General features: G+C 31.3%; 1 protein-coding gene across 2 annotated transcripts in view; it reads right to left on the bottom strand.

Moving 5' to 3' along the window:
• LOC148301509 (uncharacterized) overlaps positions 1-12,824 on the bottom strand; it is a 46,237-nt gene extending 33,413 nt beyond the window's left edge. Inside the window, exons 1-4 of one of the 2 annotated variants that reach the window (XM_088273139.1) lie at positions 12,544-12,824; positions 11,414-11,573; positions 10,626-10,799; positions 4,324-4,934 (exon numbers count right to left, since the gene is read on the bottom strand). In XM_088273139.1, coding sequence (XP_088129265.1) covers positions 4,678-4,934; positions 10,626-10,799; positions 11,414-11,573; positions 12,544-12,723 — 771 coding nt within the window. In that variant the 5' untranslated portion in view covers positions 12,724-12,824 and the 3' untranslated portion in view covers positions 4,324-4,677. Of the gene's footprint in view, positions 1-4,323; positions 4,935-10,625; positions 10,800-11,413; positions 11,574-12,543 lie in introns of those variants that run through there. The other variant, XM_088273140.1, reaches the window with a different exon arrangement.
• Between the last annotated feature and the right edge of the window lie 1,176 nt (positions 12,825-14,000).

Here is a 14,000-nt window from a genome sequence, read left to right as displayed (position 1 = left end):
AAAGGGCCAAATTTTGTGTATTTAATATAAATAAAAAATATATTTATTAAAGATATCTATTGTATAAAATATTTAAGAGTTTGACTTTTTTTATTAAATTTAAGTATTACTAAGTAAATATAAGTTTGTCTCAAAATGTATTTAAAAACTTGTTTTTCTGCATTCAGAATTATTATCAATCACTTTGTGTGAACCTCAGTCTAAATTTTAGAGTTTGTTTTGGGAAAACGGTATTAAATGAGAACATTAAAAAACGGCTAGATAATGTTGGATATTTGGAATGTATGTTTTCTTGAGATGGAAAAATTGATAAAGACATAGAAAGAAGAGTGACTGCTGGGAACAGAGTAAAAAGTGAAATGAGATCAGTTGTAACAAATAAGATTAACGTAAAATTTATCATTTTATACACGAGTAACGTTTACCGTACTACCTTTGATTGACAACCACGTTCATTAATTCACTGATATCACTTAATCAGCCTATGACAGATCATAAGTCCTGAAAATACCCAGATATCCATTTTCTTTTTCATCTATGTTGTGATGTCAATATAGTGTAAATAATGACAGGTCGTAAGCCCTGTAAATACTCAGACTTCAAATTCTTCTTCATCTATGTTGAGATCTCAATACTTCATACAAAAAATTACTTTGGAAGTTGTTCCCAGATGGAAGACTACTTGCGTATTATAGTCGCGATCAAAATTCCTATCATAGAAAAAAAGTAACGTTCCTACGATAGAAATAAAAGGTTCCGACTAGATTCAAATAGTGGATCCTAGTTGAATGCATCGCTGTTATGGGGCTCTTTTTGTAACAAAGCCATTGGTGGTTGATTAAACGAGCGCATCTGAAAACGACGAATAGTGCGGAGTTCCGGTCGCTGGCATTCTGACCATTCAACGCTTTAATAGGATCCGGCGAAAAAGATGAGAATAGGCCCCAGCTTTTATCTGTGCTCGGCTAAAAACAATACTTTTAGAAATTATTTCATTTTCTATTTTTTTCGTACGTAAATATGGTTTATTTACAAAAAATGTGCTTTAACATGTTATTATAAAAATTAGTATCTACTACTTTTCAATTTAATTCAATTTGAAAATATTTAAGTTTAGTACAAATCTTTGTTTAAAATTTTGAGTTTGTGAATGATTGATTTTACGACCTGCCGTGTCACAAACTAGCCTTTGACAGATCGGAAGTCTTGTAAATACCCAGATTTCCATATTCTGCTTCATCTGTGTTGAGAAACCAACAAAAATCAAATAGCTGTGTCACTTAGTCTCTCATCACCTCTTTGTTTCTTGTCGGTTAAAAGATATTGATTCAAAACTGTAACATCTCAGTTTTAGTCAATTTGTGGTCCCTCGGTTACTGTCGAGAAACACGCCAGGGACTTATGGTTCGACTCCCAGTTTGCCAAAATTTGGTTCCAAATCTCAAAATATGAAGTATTTGTATATATCACAAGAGTATAGGTTTAATTTTATTTTAAAACAACATTTATTTTTATTGAACGAAGTTTATTCAATTACAAGTTTATTGAACGTTAAAGTGTTAATTGGAGTATTTAAATGACTCAATTTTCGTATGATAGAATTAACTTTTAATTGGGTTGCAGGTGTCAATATAATTGATTGACTTACTATCAATACAATTGATTGACTTACTATCCAATATAATCTTCCAAAATATCTCACTAAGCAGTCAATAAAACTGTGTTGAATTTGAAAATGTTGCATGAATACTATATTGAATCACAGTACCAGAACACCGTTCTTTCAGTAAAAGTTGAAGAAATTCGCCACGAAATTGCAGAAGGGCTACTCGAATTTTAATTTCGCCAGACTCCAGACTAGAGGGGGTGTAATTATCGACTGTCACCTAAACGATTCCGGATCGGGTGCTAAACTTCAATGTTGGAATCTTAACTGTGTGCAAATTCAATTCTTGAACCTCCCCGATTGGAAACTAAAAAAGTGTTTCGATCGGTTTCGTTTGGGTCATTAATCTGCCAGAGCTTTAAATGCAAGCAATTTCAAAAAGAAATGGGACTTTCTTGCATTTTGAGTGTTTTTGCTTTGTTTTTAGAGTGTGTAATAAATTTTTTTGGAGAAAGAGAATACTTTTTTTAAACATGTTTTTTATTCGATTCCGACGTTTTCTTCCTTTTCATTTGAGATGAATATATTGATATTATGCATGACATTACGAATATTTAATGTTTTTTTGTTATCAATAACACTGAATCAATTTTCAAATAGCGATGCATTGTAAAATATTTCTCAAACCAACCATATATAGCTCCAGCGAACTCACACAAAAAGCGTCATAAGATTTATAATATATTTAAGAGTACCTATTTTTTTTAATATTATGATTGGTAATCATGGGTAGAATGGTAAATGGTTCACGCGTGTGAAGTATAACATTCACCTTGTTGAATGGTGGATGTAACACTTGTTATATTCACCATTCTATTGTGATCAAAAGATCACTTAAACCAGCCTTTGACAGGTCATCAGCTCTGTAAATACCTAGATTTCTTTATAAGTTTTATATATCACGATACATATTCTTGAAACTCCAACTGTCCATCAAATATTTTTTCCTTGATTTCCACCTTTTCCCTTTCAAATCCCTCACTTATCCCTCACTTTATCATTTTACAGTTTAATTTATATGTAATATTGCCATTTTATTTCATTTCATTTTATTTACATGAATGTATACACTGAAAAGTGACCTTTTACAATTGTTTTCTTTTTTTAAATCTTCGCATTATTCTATTAAAAAAAACTTAATAAAAAATCAATAAATAATAAAACGGGCTTTATAATCTTTTTTATTAAAAAATAAACCAAATTTTCTTTCTAATAAACTCGACTTCCTTGTCATAAAAACAAACGAATGGGGTGGTTTGTCGAAATTTAAATTAGTTTTTCTTCCTAAGGGTTGATGGCAATAACAGTGGTGCAATTTCAAGTGCAGTTTTTATTCTTTTCATTTATATGCTAATTCGGGGGTGAAGAAAAAACTACATACCTGAGATTAAAAATTGAAAGAACTTTCCTAGAGAGTAAGGCAATTTGGTTCGCGTTAGGGAAAGAAGATTCTTTATTTTCATATAGAGATTCCCATTTTGTGAAGTGTTTCTTTCGCTTGCACGATTTTGTAAAATATTTCCATTTTTCAAAGTATTTTAACCTACCAACTAAGTAAATAAAGTGAGTTCTTCTACATTCTTATACATGAAACTCTAGCACATTTTACACAAAATTCTTATGCATGAAATGTGAAATGTTTGAAGTGAAGTATTTAGCTTTGCTGAAAACTTGAATCAGCATATTTCTTTTTTTATTTATATTTGACATCTTAAAATAGATGAAGAAAGATATGAAAGTCTTACAGGGCTTTCGACCGTCATAGGTTAAGTTAAGTGATCACTTTACAAACGTATAACATTCACCAATTTTACCCATGATTGACAACCACACTTCTATTTTTATTTGGAACTCATAGATATTTTGATCAAACTTATGTGAGTTCACAACCGCTATCTTTGAAAGAAAAGGGGATTTTATTCTTTAGCAGAGATCTTTTTTTATTCGTATGCAAGATCCGAATCCTGGATTATATTCACCTTCTCGAGAAATAATAAATAATAAAACCCTTATCCGCACCTCAATGGTGCATAGGGCACTGCGTCATATAAACGCAGTGTTATCTTGATCGTTTACACATGAAGGAAAGGTGATCAGCCCTCCGCTTCAAGTACCAGTCCAGGGTAATATTGAATTAATATTACAGTGAAAAAACCACTCATATTTATTCTAACCCCCCCTGGGAATCGAACCTGGGTCCTCCAGAACGGTAGCCGAGCGTGCTGACCATAAAACTACGGAGGCGGACAGACTCGAGAAAACATGTTCTTTTTTATGTAGCTTATAATTTGACCAAAAAATAACTCAACATCGCGTCTCTTCCTCGCAGGGGTAGGCAGAAAGAATAAAACGCCACATTATCCTCGTATAGAATTTGTAAACAATCTTCACTTTTTTCATATTAATGCATCATGTCACACGTACTAATCATTTCAATAATACACATTTGGAGTCATAGAGATTTTTTTTTAAATTTATAATTAAATAAGTTACAACATTTTGAGTGTGTCCAAATACTTCTTAACAAATTTGGATTATCTCCAGTCATAAGAGTATCTTTCGTATTATTTTTTGACATCTCATCAAAGATGAAGAAGAATATGGAAGTCTGGGCATTTACGGGGCTGACGACAAGTCAAGTATTATGATATTTTCAGGCGTTTCTCATGTGTGTGATTATAATCTAGGATTTGAACCTCACTTAATAACAAAAGAGTTTCTGCTCAATGAAAAACTTCTTTTCATCTCACCAACAGATGTCTCTAGTGAAGTTCTAGTGATTCAAGAACAATGTTTCAAAATTGGTTCATATATATACAACTTCATATATAAATAGAACTTCCAAGAATTTGGGTAGCGTGATTGTCAATAATAGGTTGAATTAGTGAATGTTACACGTGTGTAAAGTGATCACTTAAACCATCCTATGACGGTCGTCAGCCCCGTAAATGCCCAGACTTCCATATTCTTCTTCATATTTGATGAGATGTCAAAAAATTATATTAAACAAGTTAGTCTTCTTCTTCCGGTTCCTCTTCCGGTATTTGAATCGCCATGAAAGCAGCTCCATAGTTTCCGGATCCAGGGTTTGAGAACACCATCTTTCCATCTATCAAATATTTCTGGTAGAAGATGTTGTTGAGGACCGAAAAACCGATTTCAGCGGCCACTTCTTGAGATATTCCTGAAGTAAATATTCCAGCAACGACATAAATCTTGCAAGCACGTGCTGATTTCAAGGCACATTTGTACATGCATTTCATTAATTCTGAAAAAAAAAACAAATTTTAAATTAATCCGGAATAAATACGAGAGAAGCCCAGATTCGTGAACAAGGAATCAGACACACCTATAAATATTTTTATTTTTATTATTACATTATAGTTTCATAGTTTTTTAATACTTTCATTGCTCGTCTCAAGCATAATGAAATGAAATATACAAAAATGTGTTTTTGGTATTTTCTTTCGTTTACATTTAATCAGACTGAGCCGCAGCAAATTGTGGCTGGGAAAATTAGTGAATAATGATCTAGTATTTATTTCATTTTCAATATAAAAAAAGACTACCATATATCACCTTCTCGCTTTGAACTTACGCTTCGCTTCACTTCAGCCAGCGTATACATCTCTCACACTACTTTATAATATTTTTCACAGCCCCGATATACCTTAATATCTTGCTGAAAACTTTATATACGTCTCAGATCATGGTCTATTTCATTCTTCGCTATAACACATCGTTCTTCTGTAATTCCTTCTCTGTCCAAGCGGGCAGACTATGGAATGAATTACATCTCCTACATAGTAAAAGTGCACCTTCTCTGATAACTTTTAAGAAACGTCTGAGACAATACCATCTTTTATTAGAATCCTAACTATGCATCAAACCTCATTCCTTAGTTTTTTCTCTACCTCCTTCCCTAAATGGCCTTCTTCCTTTGCCTTCCTATTATCACCAATTTTTAATATTCATAAATATTTTGTATAATGTAGTTGCTTCATTAATACAGTAGTTAATCGTAATCTATGATTTTTTTCTACTTTATATTAAAAAACAATCTACTCTCTGATTGCAAGGTATCAAACATTTTAACCAATATCACTAGTCTATTTTTGGTTATCTGGAAGATCGCAATATTCTTAACAATATACTCTCCAATGTTTATATATTTTCCTCTTTTTCTCTTTTTAAAATAAATAATAAATAATCATTGTAATAAAAGCCAAAAAGAAGAAAGCTAAATAAACTAAACGTGACACAGTATATTACACAGGTCTCTATAGAATTCAGTTTTTGCTCCTGTTAAGACAAAGTGTAATTGGTGAGCAGAATATTATTAATAATTTAGTTGTAGTGTGCTTTTTTAATATTATTTTATATAAAGCTCCAAGTAATACTTATTTCCAAGTGTCCTTATGGAGTAATTTCCTCCCATAACGCGACACTTGTGCGTCATAAAGTATGAAAAAGAAACAGTAACTTTTTTTCCAAATACCATTAAACACATCCTAGCCGCTCATTTTTCGCTCGGTAAAAATACGCAAAAAATATTTATTGCTTAGCGTAAATAATTGGGATACTTTTTAATATTTATTTTTGCGGAGTAAGAAGCAATTACACCTTTAATTTGCTTAAGTGAAACCTGGTCTTGAAAAACTTATACGCTGACGTAAGGTTTAAGGCCATTTTTATAGTTATACATAAAAATACCTGCAATATTTCACATCAAAAGTATTAAATAATATTTATATTTAAAAATAAAAATAAAATTTTTATACATGTGAATTAAAAAATCACATTTTTAATACATTTTTCTAAACGAAAAATCATAAACATTCGCCCAAAATATTAAAACTAAAAAGTCATTTTATCAAAGTAATTATTTCTAGAAAGATTTTTTAACTGTTATTAGGAACTGTTATTACTGCAAAGATCATCAGGATAGGAAAAATATGCGTGATCCAATATGTCGTTAGGTGAGGAAGGCAACGAAGAAGACAATGGTGAAATATGAGGAAAATGAAGCCATCCAGACTCCCCCACATTGCGCTGCACGGCCAACCCCAAGCTAGACGTTTTCCGGGCAGAACACCAAAGAGATGGATTGACAGCTGGGAATCGATATCGCAGGAGGCTTATCTTATTACACTTAGAAGAAAAGAAGAGATTTTTTTTATTTCGAAATATTGTTTCCATGTAAAATAACAAATGTGTGTGTTCATATTCCAAAGATATACAGCAATCATTTTCTTCGTTCATCGGCAGTGTTTATATTATCGATATATAACTTTGTATTTAAGACTTTAAATCAAATACACAAGCTTTTGAAGTGTAAGCATTCGCGCTAGACGAAAACAGCGTTTCCGCTGTGTAAGAATACATCCGAATTTCTTCTGAAATGTCATTTGAAGATTGACAAGCTTAGAAACTAATTCGATAAAGCTGTGTTTTTCAGCGTGGGTGTTACTTTTGCTAAATGGATGAAAGCTTTCGCTCGAGAGCTTAGGGCCCGATTTTAATTAGTTCTTTAGAGAATTCAAACAGTGGCACAAATTAATCACGATATAAAGAAAAATAATGGAAGCTTTGTTTTTTTCTTATCAACTCCTACTTTAATCAAATTTTGATGTTGAAATTTCAGGGAGGGTTTTTTTTATTTATTTTCTTTGTCAATTAAACTCTATCTGTTGAGCAGAAAAACCAAAATTTAACCTTTAATTAAATGAATTACGTTTTTTTTTCGACATATAGGAATCGACATCGCAGGAGGCTAATTCTTCATAAAAATAGGCCTTGAGGCTAACACAAAATAAAAGAAGAAGAAGAAGATATGTTTTTTTGCATACTCTCGTAACAACCCAATTATTTACTAATATCAATTATGAGCAGTTCTCTATCTGGTCTCAATCCTGCGGATTGATCTGTAGCAACAGGTGACATCTCTTTCACCATTCTCGCCTATTTTCGAAAGTCCTCTTCAGCTCCTCATACGTCGAGCAGCCCATATCTCGTATAAGTCGCCTAGGTAGTCGCGGCATGAGTGTCCTCTGGCGTTTATTCCCTCGATCGTCCCTCCTCTTATTTGGTGCAGGAGACCCTCTTATCTTAGCACGTGGCCGATCCATTTGGCGCGTCTTTTGGAGATAGTCGCTAGTGCTTTCTTTCCTTGATCAACCGTAGTACCTACCTCGTCGTTGGAGATGTGGTCTCTCCAGGATATCCCGAGCATTATTCTATAGATTCACATCTCCAACGCATTCAACCTATTCTTATGTCTTTCAGATAGGCACCATGCCTCCTAGCTATACAGTAGCACACTCCATACATACGTTTGACAGGAAATTTGCGTAGTTTCAGATCTATGTTATTTGATTGGAAAATCACTGATTTACTGTTAAACGCAAGTCTAGCTTGGTGTATAAGACTGTCGATCTCGCCTTTTGACCAGCCATCCTAAGAAAACAATTATTAAGTCGCAAATTTTACTGTAAAAATATATCAAATCACATAAAACAGTTGAACATCGATGTAAGAGAGACCATTTTATAAGACTTAGCGTACCGTTATGAAATTGTTTATGATTTCCTGAAAATAATATTCATGAAAAATCAGTCATCTGAAAGATTTTTATTCTTCAAATTGAAGATTCATTTTCCTCAATTTCCTGATTAATGTGCAAAAATCCATTTAACTCTCGTTTTGAGGAATCGCCTCGCGGTTATTTATAAACGGTTTTTAAACTAGATTTAAAGAAAACAAATTTTAATTGGATTCGCTTTGTGAGATTTGGGCCTCGGGCGTTTCACATTACTTCGAACAAAGGTTTCTTAACGCCTTCTCTTCGTAAATAAGATACTCTTATCTTGGCAAAAAAAAACAGCCTTGATGTTTTCAAGATTTATGAGAAATGTAATAAAATTATGAGACGTTTTCACTTTTGAGATCTTTAATTGCGATGAGCGATTCCGTTAAATTACAAAGCTGTTCTTGTAAAATATTTTTTTTTCTAAATAGGCTTCAAATATGGATTAAGAGTAAATTAAAGTATTTTTATTATTTTAATTTATTCAAAAAATAAATATAAGTTGAAAATAAACAAAGTTAAAAAAATATACATATTTTATAAAGCTTTCCTCATTTTAACATAGACATCTGTAGGAACTCTCGCACACTGTGTTTCGCGTTTGATCAATATATCTATAAGTTTTAAGAATTTAAATAGTGTGGTTGTCAATCATGGGTGGAATTGGTGAATGATACACGTATGTAAAGTGATAAACCTTAAGCCAGCCTATGACGGTTGTAAGCCCTGTAAATGCCTAGATTTCCATATTCTTCTTCATTTTTGTTGAGATGAAAAAGACAATATAAATATTTAATAAAGCTAGTTGCTTATTTGTACAAATTTATTTTATTTATTCTATTAGTCACTGGATTTGTCACCCTAAGGGCGCTTGTCCACTACCCGGAATTACACGGAATTTTACCGTCCGCCACATCAGTTAGTGTTTTAAAACGATGATTGGCTTGGATTGGCTTGTGCTCTTGTCCATATTTCTTCGGATGCGTGAACACGATGCGCGTAAATTCGATCACGTTTAACAGTCGTAGTTCGTTTCTTTCAAAACCGGACTGCTGGATGGCGAAATCCCGTGTTGTGGACAAACGCCCTATGGACGATAAATCAGGATACATATATACAAATATCTATCAAAAAATATATTTAAAAAATAAAAAGAAAGATTCTTTTAGACAATAATAAAACTTTCAAAATGAGTGCTTCATAATTTTACATAATAGGCAGAATTGTAAACGTTACCCAAATGTATAAAATAATAATTTAGACCAGCCAAATGGCATGTCCTAATCCCTTGATTGCTAACACTTCCGTCTTCTATCATATAAAAAAATATGTTTCGTCACAGCTATAATATATACAGAAAACAAAATAACCCATCATATCGGAGAAAAACGTGCAATCTATTATTTACCGACCGATATTTGACCAATTTCGAAAAGGTTTTTGATCGAAATAAATATTGTGGATTTAAACAGCCTATTTATTAAATAACAGGACTCATTTATATGAATTGAATTATCACTTGGTTCTTGCCAATTTACGAAAATTTTGTTTTAGGGATGATTTCATTTAAAACGGTCAACAATAGAAAGAATGTTTATTTTTCGACATCTCAACATAGATGAAGAAGAATATGGAGATCTTAACGGTTGGTAAGCATTAACGGGGATAACGATCGTCATCGGCTGGTTTAAGCGATCACTTTACATATGTGTAACATTTAGCAATTCTACCCATGATCGATAACCACACTACTCAAATTCTTGGTAATTTTAAACAAACATATTTATGATCAAATTATGAAACATTGTATCTACATGAATCACTAGAAACATCTTTTGGTAATATGTTTAAGCTTTTTTATTGAGCAGAAACTCTTTTAAACTATGACGGTCGTTAGCCCCGTAAATTCCCAGACTTCCATATTCTTCTTCATCTATGTCGAAATATCAAAATAATGTAAACAATAACAGGTCGTAAGCCCTGTAATAATCAGACTCCCTAATTCTTCTTCATCTATGTTCAGATGTCAATACCTCATACGAAAAATTACTGTGGAAATTGTTCCCAGATTGAAGACTACTTGCGTATTACAGTCGCGATCAAAATCTTTTTTTTTAAATAAAAAAAAGTAATATGAAAAATAACTCCTTTAATTGGATATAATCAAGATTTATGAACAAGTATTTGGACACACTCAAAATTTTACAAATAGAAAGTCTACATTATGCAAAAGGGTTAGCAAACGAAACTCGCCAAATAAATATAGATTTTGATCAATTAAACGTTTAACTAACGAAAGTGTTCCTAATATCCTTTTTTATCAGTATTGTTATATTGTATTGTATAAATAAAGTCTTATAAATAATAACTTACCCCTGTCTTGGTATTTTTGTTTAATTCCTAGGGTATAAATCTTGGCGTACTGCTGAGTGTGATAAATGTCGTGTATTGATATCGACCCTTCCAAAGTATTGTAATATTTCATAACTTGAGAATAACACTTTCCACTCGTCATTTTGAGCTTACTGAAAGTTCTTGAGAATGCCGCTACAATTATCAAAATATTATTTAATTTGACATTTCATTTAAAGAGATTTTTAAAACCAGTATCTTTTTCAATAAATTTATAAATAAAATGTTAACTTATATAATTAATAAACCCCGGCTTAACTGAAAATCAATCGATTCGAAATGAAGTTCTAAAAATATATTTTTTCAAAAGTATTCATTTGTTATATTTTGACTAAAAATATAAATAATAAAAAAACGTCATATTTTAAATCTCATTTGTTTTTTTATTTAAAAAAAAAAAAACATCTTTTTTACCACTTTAGTTGAAAACCAAGTGTTTTCTTTTAAATTTCATTATGTCTTAGCACAAAATGATTGCCGAAACAATGAATAAAATACCATTTATTTTTAATGAACTAATTTTTTTTGTTAAATATCGTCTTTACATAAACACTCTCAAGTTTTTGAAACACTTGATCATGCCAAGATTTTCTTAATCATCTTCTATCCCTTTGTCCAACTTCATTCACCTCTTACATTTGTTTTACCGTTTTTTTCTCGTTCATTCGTTCCACATGTCCAAACCATCTCAAGATAAGTTTCTTAAATTTATCGATAGTATAATAATAAAGCTTTTGAAAAAAAATTACCTTTGTCGACAATTCTTAAAATAAGTACCGCTACAATTTTTTCGCTGTCTTCTTGAACTGCCACTAATGACGTTTTATCCTTCATTTGTATTTTGGCATTTTTAAGAAACTCTTCCATAGATTCACGATCTTCAAAAGTATTCAACATTTTGTAAGTTATCTGAAACATAAACAAGCTTAAATAAATGTCAAATGTAAAAAACAGTCAAGTTTTAAGCAATAGTAAATAAAAGGCGTTGCGAGATCGATTCCCGCCGATTGCAAAATAAACTCAAGAACGATTCATTTTCATTTATTCAGGGTGCTTATGATGTATTCATCTTGACCCTTTCTATCCTTATTATCCTACCCGCAGACAAGCCTTTCAATAAAGTCTTTTCAGTTTTTTTTCTTAAGTATTTTTATATTTCATACGTAACGTTTAGTTTACATATTTAAACACGTAACGAATATTTGAATAATATTTTTCATTATTATATTAAATACATACAGTGATTGATTTTTGACTCGTTATCATCCAGCGTTATTTTTTTTCCTTTATTAATGGCCCTAGCTAATATCTTTCACTCCTTTCAACAAGTCAAATATCAAAAAACTTGATTTTTCAGGAGATCGTTTATAATGTTAAAAATATAATAAAATGTATTCAAAATTAATATCAAGCCACTTATTGAACTTTTTACTGTGCAACAGATTTTTTTAGGTAAAACCTGAAGGTTTTTTCTCCATTTGAAAAATATTTAGTATATTTTAAAAAACAATTAAACTATACCTTTTCTTCAAAATGCAAAAACAACACTTTCTGCCCTGTAGTGGGTAAATATTAAGTTAAAAAGATGCCGCTTTTGCTGGGATATAGTACATTTTTTGGGCATTCCGAAAACATGCACAACTGAAAATTGACGATTTTTAATATTTGACGTTGTTGAAAGGAGTGAGCGATGTACAACTTTTAAAAAATTACAAGAGTTTTTTTTTAATTCATTTGCTAGACATTTCAGCTTTTGACAATATTAAAATAAGTTACTCTCTTCTCTCCAATAAAAAGACTAAACTCTTGTTAAAGAGGGACTTACTTATTATTTATTTTCTACGTTTGTGAGTGATTGGTTTATTATATTTTCATTTACCTCATCTTCAAAAAAATTGTTCCTCAAAAGGGTCACTGCTTCATTAAACTTTTTATCTTGCAGGTCCTCGATCCTCAAGTGCCTTTTTTCGAAGTACCCCCAAACTAAAGGAGCTTTTATTTTCTTTTCTAAGGCTTTCGCCTTATCTTCTTCCGTAAGCTCTTCAGGTTCTGTAGCCATATTGCGACGTCATCCACTGTTAATAAATTTATACACAAAATTATATTTATTATTAATTCTTAAAAAAAACTCAATACTGTTTTTTTTCCTTTCAAGGTACTTTGAAAATATTCACTAAAAAAATAAAACGTCAAAAAAAATATCTGCATTTAAATACAGAATAATATTTTATTTACTTTACTCTGAATTTTGATCGGTACCTGCTTCAAAAAAATAAGAAAGTATACACATTTTTTTCATCCAATTTTACTTTTCTGTTTGATAATAAATACGTATGCGTCGCGTATTTGTATAGATAGTTAATTTATTTTAATTTATTCTATCAACATTGGATTTTTTACTCTACAAATGAATAAATAATTTATGTGTCAATTTTAATTCAATATGTGTTTTATATATTCCTAAGTTTTTAATGAATTAAGACAAGAAATGACACCCTATCACTCAATTTTATTATTATATAACTCTAGACTGGTACCAGAAATGCAGGGCTAATCATATTTCCTTTATTTATTTGACGATCAAGACATAAACAAGCAACTCTGCCTTTATAGGATGAAGTGCCCTTTGCACTTTTGGGTGTAGATATGAGTTACAAAAAAGTGAATACATGTTGATTGAACAAAAATATGGCACAAACGAACGTAAGAAAAAATATAGAATATAATCTAAATACCACGTTTTAAAAATAGCATGCTATACGTTAAAATACATTCTTAAAAACCCTTTAAAATAGGTTAAATGCAGCATTATATTTGTCTTTTTCTACAAATTCATCAAATGCACACATTAATAAATGAAAGTGTATTCCAAGATAGAATTTTCATCTCAGTTCATGGGTGTAGTTTGCAAACTAAGTTTACCACCTCGCGAAGCGACGATATTGCCAACACTTGTAATGCGAGTAGTTCCTAATCCTCTATCCAATTAGCCAACTTGTAACTGGTAAGTATCTACTGAATGCAGTTTACACCGAAATTAAAGCAAATTACCTTCCCCTAATACCAGCTTAGCACGGGATCCCCCAAATATTATACTCGTGTACTGAGGAAGACGAGTAAATTTCAATTTACAAATGTATCTGTTGATTCCAAGGCAACGGTAATTTCAACATTAAAATACAATAAGTACAAAATTTAACAATAACCAATTCACATATATTAATAAAATTATATGTATTGTTATGTTTACACTAAAATTTATGCAAATTACCTTTCTTTAATACCAGCTTAGCACGGGATCCCCCAAATATTATACTCGTGTACTGAGGAAGACGA

The sequence above is a fragment of the Brachycentrus maculatus genome, unplaced genomic scaffold (genome assembly GCF_059751285.1).
Source record: "Brachycentrus maculatus isolate JH-2025_06_01 unplaced genomic scaffold, ASM5975128v1 h1tg000554l, whole genome shotgun sequence".
In the NCBI taxonomy this organism is placed as follows: Eukaryota; Metazoa; Arthropoda; class Insecta; order Trichoptera; family Brachycentridae; genus Brachycentrus; species Brachycentrus maculatus.
Note: the sequence above shows the minus strand (reverse complement) of the source record. Positions and strands in the feature narration are given on the sequence as shown.